General features: G+C 40.6%; 1 protein-coding gene across 4 annotated transcripts in view; it reads right to left on the reverse strand.

Annotated features, from left to right (window-relative positions):
- Positions 1 to 16,248, reverse strand: part of tbc1d14 (TBC1 domain family, member 14) — a 41,986-nt gene that overhangs the window by 18,281 nt on the left and 7,457 nt on the right. For 2 of the 4 annotated variants that reach the window (XM_067579264.1, XM_067579265.1), the window contains exon 4: positions 9,462 to 9,585. In XM_067579264.1, coding sequence (XP_067435365.1) covers positions 9,462 to 9,585 — 124 coding nt within the window. Of the gene's footprint in view, positions 1 to 4,499; positions 4,952 to 9,461; positions 9,586 to 15,087; positions 15,410 to 16,248 lie in introns of those variants that run through there. The other 2 variants (XM_067579266.1, XM_067579267.1) reach the window with 2 other exon arrangements.

Here is a 16,248-nt window from a genome sequence, read left to right on the forward strand (position 1 = left end):
CCAAACCAGGATCTGTAAAATGACATGAAAAAACTCTGCTCTCCTTAAACAGCTGTCAGTGCAATAAGAGCTGTAGGTGGGAAACGGAGATTTAAAGCAGCACTAATAAATATATTTTTATTGACAATGGATTAACTGACTATTTCTAATGAAAGGTGTTGCTTGTAGTGACGAACCCACACAGAATATTTGCTAGACTATTCAGTTCCCTGCAGCTTTTACTGTCTTTTGGCTCTTTGTTTTGGCTTTACGGCGCCACAACTTCACTCTATTGATTCAGTCTCACTGCTCTCATCAACCTCGATTCCAGCAGCAGTAGTCAGCTGTTTTCATTGAAAAAGCTCTGATAAACCCACTGCACACTACCTGCCTAGCAACACACTCGGGTCTTATTGTTCTAGTTTTTACTATTTCTACTGGTTACCATACCGTTACCATACCAAAGTCATTGCAGAGATCTGGGAACAGAGACATTGCCACAACAAGCTACTTTATTTTGAGGTAAAGCTGAATATCTGTGCACCTAAAATGTTGCTAATAATCTCGCCATCTACCCATTTAATCAAATACAATATTCAGGAAAGTACATTCAAGTACAGAAAAATATAGATTCTCAAGATAACTGCTTCATAAACAGGTGACATGTATGTACTGCTGCTCGGTGGATTAGAGGCAGTGTTTACTCGAGGGAACAGCTACAGGTCGATAAAAAGGTTAACCGGAGCGTTGCACCCTGGGAATGGATGGATGCTGCAGTGAGAGGAAGGGAGGGAGAGGAAGAGGAGAGTAGGCAGAAGGCAATCTGGCATCTGTTCAGCAGCAATGCAGGTGCTACCAACAAGGTGAAAGGCAAGTGCTGAGAGGTGTGTCTGGAAGGGGGAAAAAATGTGTGAATGTGATGTGAGAAAATAGTAAAGTGAGTGGTGACAGTATTACAAGTATGTGAGGATAAGAACAACTGATCAGCAAAAACAATAACAAAGGAACTGTTTTCCACAGTAAGATTCTAAAGCAAAATCCAGTAAAGGCTAACCACATTATTGCACTGTATATTCCCCTGACACTCAACGACTAGTTCTCCTATTAAATCAGCACTTAACTTGGCAGCAAATGAGCAGAACAAGAGAAAAGGAAATGGATTACACATGCCATCTCTTCCTCTTGGAGCATGGTTTAATATTTATACTGCAACAGACATTACTTTGTTCTTTTTCAAACAAAATTCAAACTATCACACTATACCTAAGATGATCACATGCTGTACCAGAGACATTTTTAAAGTAATGACAGTTTTTTTAAATGTTTAAATATCTTTGTTAGAGGATACTGTATATTCTGTATGTGTTGCAAAAAGAGGACAAAGACTGATGATATTTCCTGGTGTGTTTTTTGTACCAGAACTAGTACCTTTCTTTGACAAAATAACGTTCATGTTTTTCTATAAAACCCTCCATTTAACAAAAGAAGCCAAATTTTTCACGTTAATTGTTGTCTAAACACAAGTAGCTGTATGAGACCTTTGACTCGTATCTGATCAAATAATAAGTAAACAAGATAAAAAAAAATCTGACAAGACTTTTGCTGCCACGTGTGTTCAGATCTCATGTCACAATTCAGTGAAACTAGTATACCGATACATACAGATAATGAAGCTGTGCAACTGAAATCACAGGACTCAATGTATCTCTGTGATAGACTTTCTGGCTCCTTGATGCTGAATAAAGTTACTTTTTCATGAATGGCTATCTGACAACACCGACCGGAGAACCTGGTTATCTAGCAGCAGAAACAAAAACACTCATTATGTTACATCTGTCTGTGAGATTCCACAGCGGTAAGAAACCCCCTCTTGTCCCCCTCACTTCTAGGTTGAAACTTTATTCTTTCTGTGTATGAAGTAGTAGCTTTTTGCTGCTAGAATAGCAACTGGATCCCATGATAACCTGCTGCCAGGATAACCTGCTTTGTCACGCTGGCTTTCAGTAAAGTTCTCCAATTTCCTGGTAGTGATGTAAGAGCTCTGTGGGAGGCTGGCTGCACTGACCGACTGACTGGCTATCATGCTGGCTGCTAATGGCCGTCATGGCTTTAAACTATAGACATCAGGAAGTAGCACTCCAAAGATGACACTAGATTGTTTCTGGTACCAATTTAAAATTTGTTGTAGTGTCACACCATGTGGTCAAACAAAATCTCACACACTTATAATGAACTTTCTATTTATACTTAAGTTTTACTTGGGTAAATTCCATGTTGTTACTTAACACTGTAGATAAACACAACTGGAGGCAAAATCCATCTATGTGCAAAAAGGAGCAAAATGAGCTTAAACATACTACTTTTACAATATTTGGCAAAACTGCCCTCTTATGTTGCCTTGGATCATTTCCCATGTCTCATATTGTCATGAAAACACCACTGGCTTTCTCAATAATGTAAGCTGAGAGATGAAAGGCCACAGCGGGGTGCTTAGCCTGATTTCACTGCATGCCAACCTGCTCCAACTAACAGCTTTTCACTGGAAACTGCTTGAGGCGGTCCCGGAGTATTTTCCAAAGCCCAACAAGCGCAAAGTGTGAATGAGTCAGAGAGCTTTTGTGTTGGGTGTAGTAGGTACAGTAGGTGTGTTTGTTTGGCAGCTATTGCAGAACTGAATTTGAATTCTTGCATCTCTCATTACACTCATATCATTTACATTTGGGATATTTAGTCCATGCTCATCACAATTCAAATGATAACACCAGTATTGCTCATGAAGTGAACTTTAAAGGGGTCCTCCACCTGTTTTACACATAAAAATCAGCTTTCTAGTTGTGACTCTGAAGGAGATTTGTCTAGTCTGAGAAAAGAACCCTGACAGTTTTCTCAGCTTGGGAGCTACAATCGGAGGTGTAGAGTGTGAAAGATGCAGGCATTTAGCAGGCAGAAAGATGCTATGAAGTTGCATTATGGGTAACGTAGGATTCAGTGTTTTTGAAAGGAACTAAAAGTGAGGATACCTGGGCTTCTGCTGCATCAATGTGAGTCTTGCAAGTCTCCCAAATGTATAAAGTGCAATATTAAATCACTGGAGTGTCCCTTAACAAGTATCGCACCAGTCCACACAGCTCTACTGTAGTTAGGAGGAGAGCACTCATTTATATCCCTTTTGACATCTTAATGAGAAGAAAACAGCTTCTTCCTGTTTGTGGGGCAAACTTCCTCAATGTGACATGGAACTTGTACATGCACACTAATAACTCCATTACGATTGCATTACAATACTCAGATACTTACACATCCTTGCTAAGATGAACTTTACATGCGACTGAAATGATATTGTTAAATGTTTTTTTGTCTGCTACAGCATACATACAGTATCTGCACTGTAAATCACATGTCCCGTGTTCTCTTTTGAGAAAAGGCCAAGAGGAAATGATACAAAAGCAGTGTGTTTCCTTGCATACACACACACACACAACAAAATAGCCTGAGGTAGTAGAAAATTAAGTTTAAGTTGGGAGCAATCAACAAGCACAATGTTCCTTTTATTGTGCATGCTTCACACATCTTTTAAGAAATTAACCTCATTAACAACCAAATCAATTTATGCAGGCCATGCAAACACTTATCTGGCTATTCATAGTGACTGTATTATAGTGTGCATGTAAACAAAACAGCAATTTATTTAAATGAAACTGATTATTTAGGCTTTTTATAAGTTTATTTGGTGAAACTGACACCTGCTGTAAGATCTGATACAGTACTGCGGAGGTGATAATTATTAATATATTAATTTGCATGACTTTCTGACAATGACTTCATTTGCATGTAGTATTTTTGTGGCACACAGGAACTGACACGCTGACAGTTGAATTGCAGTTACTACAGGGGAGCTGAGGAGCAGCAGTTTCTGCTAGTAAGGTTGAAATGAACCTGCAGCTTTGTTGATAAAATGAGGAAAATAAACAATATCCAAAGCTCAGATATAATCCACCGCTTGTCCATCGAGCATGTTTTACTGACAAGCCGAAATAAATGGAATCCCACTGATTCAGCTGTCAAATGAGCTCAGTGTCTCTTTAATTGCATCAGTGATAAAAAGCAGGAGGAAATCCCTTCACATGCTTAAAAAAGCAAATATAGAGACGCTGCTGTCACACTGCTACACGTGCTTTTGTTCTACTAAGTTGAAGGCTATGTAGGTCGAGTTACATGCGATGAAGATGGATCCCCTCCTGAGTAGGCATTAGTCCATCAACACATCCAGAAAACCAGACGTTTTCATCTTTCTAGAAACATCTTTACAATCATCAACCCACTCCCCCCCCCACAAAGCACAGACCTACGACAAGCTGAAAGAGGCTATTATGTGAAATCCGAGCCATCCTCTTCCTCTGCTGCTTCTCTTTCACGCTCTGACTACCAATGCCCTCTGATTGTGCCAGACAAGGAGAGAGACAGTGGGTCACCGAGCTCACCCACTTGTCCTCGTGTCCACAGTGCAAATGCTCACTCACCATGAACGCTGCAGTTCCGTACAGACGGCCAGTCCTCCGGTGGGGGTTCGTTTCCAAAACCCTAGCCGAGCGTCATTGCTGCTCCCGAGGGCTCACTCCTGGCAACAGGACACCCAGGAGCGAGAAGACGAGGAGGAGGAGGAGGAGGAGGAGGAGGAAGAGGAGGAGGTGAAAAATTGGGGCAGAGGGACAGTCAGGCTGCCGATAGAGGGACACACCCCGCATTGGAAAAGATGCAGCAGCATGATACCCCTCTATTTTCCTCCCTCTCTCTCTCTCTCTCTCTCTCTTTCTCTCTCTCTCTCTCTAAGCAGTGACGCTACACTGAGCTGCTCTGCATCAGGTCTATCACTGCTGCTGTGTGTGCGTGTGTGTCAGCAAATCAGCACCGCCGTGTGTTGTTAGTCACCATCGCTGCGCTGAAAGGAGCTCTGCGCTCTGCTGTGCCCTGGCAGCCATTCTAATCAACCTCAGAGCAATAGATCAGGTTCCAGCCACTCTGCCTTCTGCTCTCTTCTAATACAGTCAGGACTGAATGAGCTGCTGCAGCTAATGTGCCGGTACAAGTTCCATATCTCGTGCTTCTTCTTCTCCCCTGCTTATTGAATGATTTTCACTCTGCTTACAGTAGATCAGACCATTGGTTTCTGGGCAAATACTCTGAGATGTAAAGCTTTCACAACAAGCAAATGATGCTTTTATTTATTTTATTTCTGAGTATTGAGTAAATGTACCAAAATACAACTGTCCTGAATATTTTCCCCTTTTTCTCTGGGTGTATTCAGTCATTGTGGTCATACTGGATTATTATATGATTTTTGCAGTAATGTGATGAAGTACCTTAATTTATCAGATATTTTATTTTCTACATAAAGACAAAAACAAACATTTCTGTCCAGTTATTTTATCATTATTAAATGTAATATATCACTATATATGTTTATTGGTATCGTAATAAATACTTATGTATACAGATATAGAGGTTTTATCCATATTGCACTCACCTAATTGATAATGTTGTCAACCAGTGACAAGAAAATGTGAAGTAAAAGTTTTGCGGTGAATGAAGTTTCTATAGCTCCAGATTAGAAACTGAAACCAAAGTTGGCTGCATGATATGAGCATGCTTCACTCTCTTCTATTCCCTGTTGATGTAGGACAGTAGGCTTTAGTGTGGCTGCTCCTATTGCACTTTATGAGGGGGGACACCAGGATGATGGAGATGGGTTTGTCCATATACAGACGAGTAAAACCCAATAAATTAGTGTAGAAACATAAAGGCAGATACTTCAATAAAGAAGCTTGAGGATGACAATGATGTGAATTATATGCTGTGACCTTCACAGTCACCAGATCTCAACACCATTGAAGCTGTTCTAGAGGCTCGTGGTGGACACATCATTGTTTTCCTTTCGTTTGTCGTCTATCTGTATATGGCTGAAATTTAAGCTTTGTTAAAACTGCCTATGATATGATGGAGAATATGATGACATTAGCTTGATTAATAGAGGAAAGTGGTGGACTTTTAGTGTCCCATGATTGTTTAAATGCTATTTTCGTAGACTTTACCACCCATTTTCATTTTAATGAAAATGACTTCATTAAAATTAAAACTCCTGCAGGGAATATTGCCCAATTTCAATTCAGCATCACTCCCTCATCCTTGTAACTCAGACGTGTCTGGGCTGCCACACAATGTGATTTAGAGGCTCAGCAGGTTACAGAACAATTACTTTCTTCAGCAGGCAGCAATTCACTGTGACCAGACATTGTAGTGAGGCCTGAAGCGCCGAGTCCCCAGACTCACAGCGAGCTAAAGCGGTGTAAATTAGAATATAAGGCTTGATTCACAGTGTTGCTGTCAAAAGGAAAAGGCTGCTGGTGGAAATAGTACACAGTGTGCCTAATAGCAGCTGAACAATAACCTAGACAAATAAAGCATTCCACACACACACACACACGCATGCACGCACTCACGTTTATTGACCCCACCTTTGACTAGCAGCGTCAGGAGCAAGACAAAAGCTTGAAAGCCTAGCCTTGTTAACTGATTCCTCTGGTCCAATATAAGGTTACAACAACAGATGAGATGGACTTGGGGATATTAGGCACATGTGGGTGTGTACATGACTGTGTGCATTTCTGGCCAAAAACAACAAGATAGTTAACATTGAAAGCAATTTAGAGCCAATGTACGACATGTTTAAGGGCTGATATGTAGACTGAAAGAACTGCACATTAACAGGCCTTTCAACCAGGCTTCAAAGTGCACAGGAGAGGGGGCTCTTCGCTGGTAAATGCTAGCACAATAACAGGCTAGTGCAGGTTCTAATTCCATGTTGCCATCCTGTTCAGTGGTTTATTTTACAAGTAGAGAGCCGTTGTGCTCTTTAATTGGTTCTGAGACACTTTGTTGTCTGCCTTCTGAATAGCAGTGGGAAATTACCAGAGTGTTCAGTCACCAGCTGGTTACCTAAGCGCTCTCAAAGACCTTGATATTTTGAATTTCTAGCTTGTTACATGATTGAGAAAATAGCTCTGCCATGCTAACTCACCTGGGAACTGTAGTTCTAAATTAGTAATGTCACAGAACATTTGAACTTGTCAAAGCAAGAAAAGCACAGGTGTACATCCATTCCATTAATTGTCCCAGTAAGTCATGTCAGTGAGTAAGCATACACAATACTAGAGTCCTGGAACTGGCTCACCTAAACTCAATGCAGTCGTCATTAATATTGATGATTCCACCTGTGCTTTTCCTGCTTTGACAGTCAAAGTGTCTGACGTGAAAAGGGCATCGCTACTTCCCGACATTATATTTTTTTCAATCCACATCAAATCATTCAGGATGTCTAATAAATCCAAGTGAACACACAGTAGACACGAGTCTGACTCACCACATAATTCATTTAATAGGACTTTTTGTGTGTTTTAATAACTACTACTGACCAAGTACTACAGGTCTAATTGCCTTTTGTGTAAATATTGCAATTTCCTACATGCTAACAAATACAAGAAACCATGCCTCTGTATACACTCCCTGTGTATAAATGGTTCAGGTCAAATATTTGCTGGGTCAACCTGAGCGCCGTCCTTCCCTTTAAGTTTCTAAGGACTGTTTAAAAACCAGTGAATGGTTGTTTGCTTTTCTGCATGTGGCTTTGGCTAAAAATAGCTACAGAACCTAAATGTCACTGATGGGGAGTGTAGCTGCTCGGGGCATTGTGCTCCCAGTAGTCAACAATACTCAGAACATATTGTATTCAGTTACACTATGTTCTTCATACTTTAGACCTTTTTTAAAGTTGGGGTCCACAGAGTTGTTACATGACAAAGTCTCAGCCATTGTCCTGTCCTGAGAAGGAGTCAGTCTGATACTATCTAGCACTGAAATGAATTCAACTCCAAACCAAAAAAAATAAAAAAACAAAGCTAGCATAACACCTCTGTTTAAAAGACAACTAATGACTGTGGTAGATTCATGAAACTATGGTTCAATAGGTTCAATGTATCTGTTCAGTTCACTACACATCTGTCCATCTATCTAAAAGCAAGTTGAAGCCTGCATCACAAGGCTAATGCTGCGGTTTATGATGCAGTTTGTGAACATAGTGCAGATGTTTTGAATGTGTGTTGAGCAGCTGTACATTTCACCTGACCCTGCAGCCGCAGGATCCACTGCAGTAACACAAACCACAGCTGGCAGGCTTTGCCAAGGCCAGATAAATTCATACGACAGTCACATGTGTATGGCTTGTTGCTGAACCAACATGTTAGTAGTCTATTTAGAAAGGTAGACAAGTGAATCAAAAAACTCCTGACTTTATTCAAATGTAACTAAGTAGAATGTAAAGTACTTTTATATATGAGAAAGTGACACAAAAGTTTACTGTTGGATTCTCTTTCAGTATCTTGATACACCTAATAATTTCACATTGTACCAATCCTAATAAATCAACCAAGGGACCAAAAATGCAGACATTCACCTAATTTCATTATTAATGCTTTCAAGTACTCTCTTATGTTGAAATAAAAATCTCTTTTATACACAGTGAGGGGATGAACTCCTCTGTTGTATCAAAGTCAGGAAGGCCATGTCCTCTGTGGGAGGCTCAAACATAATACACAGAAAACCAAACACATGGTCTGTGAGGCAAACAAACCTATTGTCTAATCAAGGATAGGACATAAACACTGCTGAGAGGAGCTGCACATGTGTGGTAAACAAGATGCTTGAGGCAGCAGTGTCTGATTTTAAGGTTTTCAGTGCTTTTGTTTAAAATTCTGAACACTGGAGTTAAACTACATCAAACAACAGTTAAGTCTAAATCTTAAGGGGTTTGAAGAAATGCAAGGAAATCACCTGGAACGTTTGAGCTTTCAGGAATTACCTGATTTCTGAAACTTAACATTTTTTATGTGCAAATGTGCATGACAAAGACTTTTGATTTGATTTTGTAACATTCAAACATGACTGGCACTGTGCTCATTGGCTGGCTAAGATGAGTACAGATGAGACTGATGCAACTTTACAAGTGGTGTCAAGTCCATTTACAGAAATAATGAAACTTCCGTTTCTTCAGTCATAGTAAAAAGGGCTAACTGCTCCTGCTGCGTCCTTGTCAACTGAAAATGACCTTGGAAAGTAAATGTCAATATCAGCTGTTTTCTGTTTGACAGCTTGTTATCAGCAAACATGAAAACAATGTTAGACTGCAGAATGAAGTGAGACAAAATGGCCTGATAATCAGGCGGTGAACATCATTTTCCAAAAATATGGTAGAGGGCAGGGAAGATCTGATCACATGTAATCAGTAATCAGATCACTGAAGTGTGTGTGAACCTGTGATCTCATTCCTCACACTAACCCTTGTGTCTTGTATGTGTAAATGTAGTTAATGAGGAGGTTGGTTCCTCATTTGTCAGGTGACAATGATGTGATCCCAAAAATCAAGATTCTACCTTTTGTATTCTCTTAGGGTCCCTGATGGGTCCTTCACGCAGTGGGACTTTCCCAAACAGCTTCCACCCTGGATCCCTCTGCTCCGCCGGCCGGCCGTCCTTCACTTTCCTGGTGAACAGGCTCCTGAGACAGAGGACATATAGAGAGGGGGGGGGGGTTAGGCTGGAGGACAAATAAATTAGGAGATTGTAACAGAGCAAAAAGTGGAACACAAGCTGTGATTGCAATCTTTACCAGGTCACTGTTGGGGCCCCCAGAGCTCCGTAAGTGTATGTTCTCAATACCAGTGCACTACTGAGATAAGCTCACAAAAGGAATCTGTGGATTTAAGAACAAAGCTGCACAAGCCGCCCAGGGAGCATTTTAACAACCTATCTGACATCACGTGAGCTGGCGGGCAGGACTAATAAAACTAGAAACAGATCCCACTAGCATACTACATGCAGACTTAATCTAGCTTTATGGTTTCTAAAATACAAATGAAAATAAAAAAGCATCTTTGCTACTTTCTTTAAAGAATATAATCATCTGTTGTGTATTTCCACTTCAAATTAATGAAATAGAGAGCAATGTGCATGGCATGTTTAGCTTCTATACCAGATGCAAAGCTGCTGAAAAGCCTTCCTCTTTTCAGCCGGGTGCACTGTACCATTTAGTAAGCTATTCCTTTCATTCACCCATCAGTGCAGCCTTGTCACAGAGCTGTTCACGGGGGCTTTAATTAAAAGCCTGAATAGAGCCTAGCTGTGAAAAGACATGAATAAAGTGGTCACATGAAAAGGCCAGGCAAGGTGACATAATATCAAAGAGTCCATGTCCTGCTGTTTGTCAAGGTTCAATCTTATCGAGAGGCTGTCTGATCTAATGATTTTGACAAATCAATCAATCAATATTTGCTATATTTAACATTAATAAGGATTTGAGCTCTACAAGTTGTATTGACACCGCATGAACAGTGTGGACAGACTGCTGTACAGCCTGACCTGATGCCTCTGGGTTGCTTTCAGGGCGGTGATGACAGGAAACAGGCTGTCAAACAGTGAGCAGACACAGCTACAAGCTGCAGGGAGACTGGTAGCTGATAATGTCCGTGTCAGCTGCAGGCCCGTCATCAAGACAACCAACAACTCGTGCAAATTTTATTTCACACGATCCATCCATCAGTTATCCATAATGACGACCATTATGTGACGCTGTTTTCTGGTCAGTGCTCCATAATGCAGCCACCAGGTCAGACAGTATTGCTCATTAAAGAACTATCTGCATCAATCCCACAGTAATAGCACCAGGCTGTGAGACCATTTAGGTGACTAGACCACAGTGAAACTGCAGGTTACTTGATGCCCTCAGGCCCAGAAAGACTTTTGGTGATATATACAACCACAGCAAAACACAGGACTAGAAAACAATGAAGAAAATGTAATAATTGTTACAATTACTGTAGTGACAGCAGAGATACAGACATAGGGGAAGATGGGGCGGGGCATGACCTGGAGCAAAGCCCATTTAACCATGTAGTTGTGGTTAAATGTGTTAACCACTAGGCCTCTTGGCTACAGTTATACTTTGAAAGTCAAGAAAAAAGCCTTATATTATAATCAATCAATAAGCATGTAGAGAAGGATGCTTGCTAATAAATGCAGAAGCCTGAAGAACTTCATCAGCTTATGAATTGAGAACATTCATTAGAATGAACAGTGCAACAGTAACAATTACTCTTAATACATAAATTATCTGTACAGACCGTCCTCTAACCCTAGAATTTGATATCATGGCCTTGCTGATATGTGCAGTAAAGTTTACAAGGTAATTTGTGGAACAAAGTCAACAAAATATATGAATCCAGAGTATTTAAATGAGCAACACTGCCTCTTAAGGTGCTTCCCCTTGCAGTGTATGTTGCCTGTGTTGCATGAATGCTCGTTGATTAACATTGCAAATCAGCAGCAGATCCTGCTTCTGTTATGCTTGCGGTGTAGCTTCAGGGTTATTAAGAGAGGCACAGCATTATTGTTATAAGGACACGGTCAATAAGACACAATGCAAAGATACCACTGGCTTGAACATTCAAAAATCTGTAAAAGCATTTTGTAAACAATATTACAACTGTGCTGAACGTTGCAGCTGTGAATAACTTTTACAGGGAACTACCTTGCCTAAAGGAAGTGTTGCTACATGCATTAACGGCCAAAGAGAAAAGTTTTTACGTCTATAGCAAGTGTATTTCATAGAATCCATTATCAGGAGTATAAAATAGTCCATGAGCTTTATGCATGCAAGGTATTGACCAAGACGAGCTGATTAAGTAATAACCGACTAAGAGACAAAAGCGTAAGTCCTTTCCTGTGTGATTGGTCAAAGTCGAACATCCTGAGCAGCTGTTCACATACTGCCATGATGATGAACAACAGATAAACATTAACCACATTTCATTATGTCACACTTAACAGTTTCTCTGAGCAGTTTTGGCCGGTTTCAGCTCCATGAGGACACAACCTGGTCTTTTCTGTCTGTTTCTACAACTATTTCATGAGTAATCCATGACAAGTCAACTTAACCTGGACCAAATCTAATGTAAGCTTTACTGAATTTCACGAAAGGCATGTTCATAGTCATTCTGACACTGGATGAGTCAGCACACCAGTTTTACATTATTACCTTTTTTTTACCCAGGTAACATCTCACGTTTGTTCCTCTATGAAAGAAACACGTCTCACGTCATTTCTGCATATTTTCCACACTGCTTACTGATACTGTTGTACACAAAGATAATGTATGAAGTGGAAGGCATTTCCTCATTCTGAGGGTGACTCGAGTTTTTAAAAAGGAAGTTGACTGACATTAAATGCCAGCACATTTATGTTGTATTCTCACAGACTGCGAGCACACATGCAACACTGCAGTGACAGTGCTCTAGCAGCGACATCTGTGCTTATCTTCAACTATTTTCCCGAACAGCGCAGCAATAACACTGAAAAGGAGACAAGCAACCATCCGTTTTGTAACACGTTCTTGACATGAGGCGTCAGACACCTGTAGAGCAACATAGTATCTACACAGTATCTATTGTAATCAAAGGCCCTGTTCACACCTGCTGTTAAAACGTGTCTTGGTTGATCCAATCACAAGTGGACAGCTGTAAGTACAGGTGTGAGTGCTCCCAAGACGCATTGAGATCCGATCGCTCAGACTACATTCGGAGGTGGTCTGGGCCGCATATGGCTATATTCTTTTGGCAGTCTGTACCGGAATGTGTCCTGGTCCACACTGAAGGACTGCCTACTCAACTGACATCCTCTGCATGCAATTAAGATTTGTACTTGTATGGTTTCATTAGGTATCTGCTAGGGGTGTGCCCGAATACAAATACATTATTCGGCAAAGCACAGATAGTAGGTTTTATACGAATATTTGTTGAAGGTTAGTTCCCCAGAGATAAAGCTGAGCTATTGACACAAGCAAAGTGCTCCCAAGGGAGTCTCCATAACCTGTTGTTCCCCTTCTCCTTTCCACAAAGTTAGGTTGTAAAAAATAGGCAATAAATGAAAAATGCAAAGCAATAATTGACTTTGAAGTTCCTCCTTACACATTACTCAGTGTGCTGTCTCTATGTTATGGGTGTATAACTAGGTAGAGGTCTGTCTGTAATGAGGCGATGAGTAAAGTTTTAGCTCAGTAATCAGCGCAGTCGTCAATGATCTGGGAGACTCCAGTTCAAGACCCGATGTGACTTTAATTTTCTAAAATTAAAAGTGTCAAAAAAACAAAAACAGGATTTTTAAGCCTCTTTCCGCTTTTATTCGAATACAAATACAGATACAAATAATTTTGCTGCCTCAACAAATACAGATACAAATACTGGGATCTCTGCACATCCCTAGTATCCGCTATAGCCTGTACTTTCACTCACTCCCTCACTCAGAGTTAACAAGCCCCCCCCCCCACCTCCAGAGAAACCTAGTGCAACCATAAATGACAGCAAAAGGCAATAGAGACAGTTTATTTATGTTGTTTACATAATTAATGTGCACTGGTTTCATTTCAGCACAGTGTGAGAGTCTCTACCGCACTGCAAACGGAAATGATGTACATGTTTATTTGCATATAGACCGGGGAAGTGAGATCCAATCACAAGTGGTCACTCGAGACGCATGTGAAGATGCATTCTAATGCCAGGTGTGAACTGACGTACTTAGAGCTGTCCACTTTTGATTGGATCACCAAAGACGCGTGTTAATGCCAGGTGTGTGAACAGGGCCAAAGTAACCCAACTCCACCCGGACAAAGCAAGAGGGAGAAAACATCAGCTTTTACTTCACGAGGAAGAGTGAAAAATATTGAAATCTGATCTAAAGAGAAGTGATAATAGAAACAAAAGTTTTAGCAATACAAATGAATTGATAAAAAAAAACTTGTCACCTTACTATTTGTTTTTTTCTTGGCTCTTTTTCACTGTCTCCATCAGCATGTAGACATGATCATTTCTCATCTGAATATGACCTGAAGTTCCATACTTAGGTCACGTGACGACGACTGAGCAGACCTCATCTGCTGATGAGACTGTGAGACACGGTAGAAAGCTGCATGTGGACTTTGAGTTTAGAATTCTATTTTCAAACAACAACTTCAAACATCAACTTTCACACTCGACCCGTGCATTATTCATGAACTCTACAATACTAATGTACAAATTTGTAACATAAGAGTCAGAGATGGATTCATTTTTGATTTTTTTTTTTTTTTTTTTTTTTTTTTTAAACTCACATCATCCCAAAATATCAGCAAAGCAGAGCTAAGCACAGACGGAAATTGTGAAGTGTAACCAGGCTTTGAACTGCGGAGGGAATGTTGAACTTGAGTAACCCTCTGAGCCACCATAAAACAATGCTGCACAGAGTGACCCGCAGAGGACACGTTTACAAAGCAAAGCCTCATCACTTCATACATCAGATTTTTCTGTACAGTTCAACAGAGCATCATGCTTTCAGCTCTCCTGTACACCACCCAACAAATGTCCACAAAGTAGGAACTTGATTTGCATTCAGTCCGGGCCAAATGTGCCTCAACATGACAGCTGAATGGCTGCGGCTACGGTAGGCTGCTCAAGTGGAACACAGAGGGTCCAACAGGACTGGCAGGGGTGTTTGTTTGTGTTGCATTGGAACTGAGGCTTTGCACTGCACTGGTTGTAGTCAGGTCTCACAAGAATTTTAGGATTTCACAACACAGTCTTCAGTGTTCAGTCTTGATGTGTGCGAATAGGGTGATAAGGTGTCCCTGTGGCTCATATGCTTAAACTAACAATGAGGACACCTGGCACGGAAATACCAAACAAGCTGGTGCAAGAAGAGAGAGTAGAGTACATCGAGTCTTTGCCATCATAAAGACATCAGTTGGCAGCTTCAGGCTGTCTTTTACAACAGTCTTTCAGAACATACTGAATCCAAGGAGTGTGTTGAGTCCACCAGAAAACGGGCAGCAGGGCACAAAGGCCACATTATTCAACAGCTGATCAAATCTCTGCTGCTTACAAAACATACATGCATACAAAACACAGACAGAAATGAACAGCAATAGGCCAAAGTGGCAGAAATGTCAAACATCTGCTAATTTGTGTTGTCCTACCTGTCAATGTACAGAAGTGATGGGGTTGCCATCCTGCTCTGTCACCACAAAACACTGAATCAAAATCCTCCACAAAAACCACAGAGAAGCAGGCTGCTGGAGGCTGAGCTTTCAAAGAAGTTAAGAGTAAACAAAAGAGAGCAAAAAAGTGAAGTCAAAGCTCTCCTTCAGTGGATATCCAGGCCTGTAGATCCCATATTTTGAGTTACGGAGAGTCTCACACAGCCACTAAGTTCAGGCAGAGTGAGATTGTGAAGGAACGGGCTGCTCCTCAGCGTCCCCGCCTCCTCAGGGAGAGTGTTGACTTCACAAATGGGAGGGGAGGACTGAGTGTGAGGAAGCCTGTCAGGAGTCTGAAGGGCACAGAGGCAATGAGAAACTTCTCCATGTGAGAGAGATAACTTGAAAGAAAAGGGAGGGGCGGGGTGGGAGGTCAAGGGAGGCACTGGTATGATGCATCATAAATCTAGTTGTTATATTTGATCTAAAAGAACACCAAACCTTGTTCATTTTTTAACTAAACTTCAGTTGACGAGGGTGACAAATGGTGAAGAAAATCAATCATGATGGAAGGAATGCATCAGTGTCACTATATCACATGACCCCACCACCCCACTGACCACCATTGAGGGACCAAACAAATCCACTCTGACCACCAATACATCTAAATCCACTGGAATAAATTGACAGAAACTGACTCAATTACTATTATTGACAGTAATATCATTACTGAAACTGAAAGATAAATGTTATTTTGATTACAACTGAGACACCTGGTCAATAAATAAATACAACAATTTTGATTCATTGTGTTTTTTAAGCAAAAATGCCCCAAATTCACTAGTAATAACTTCTCAAATGTGAATATTTGGTTTTCAAAGTCTTTTATGACAATACATTTTAATTTGGTGGTTTTGGACACACATTTAGAGATGTCACCTTCAGCTCTGGGATATTGATAATTAGCATTTGTCACTATGTCCTAATATTTCATAAAACAAACAATTGATCAATTAATTGGTGATTAAAATAAATGCAGTAGTAACAGCCCAACATTTCATCGCTGGAATATAAGAGTGCTAAATATATAAGTGGCTGAAATATTATATTCTAATAAATGAGAAAATGTAATTATTGTTTCCATGAAGGAAAGTTAGCATC

The sequence above is a fragment of the Thunnus thynnus genome, chromosome 22 (assembly GCF_963924715.1).
Source record: "Thunnus thynnus chromosome 22, fThuThy2.1, whole genome shotgun sequence".
NCBI lineage: Eukaryota > Metazoa > Chordata > Actinopteri > Scombriformes > Scombridae > Thunnus > Thunnus thynnus.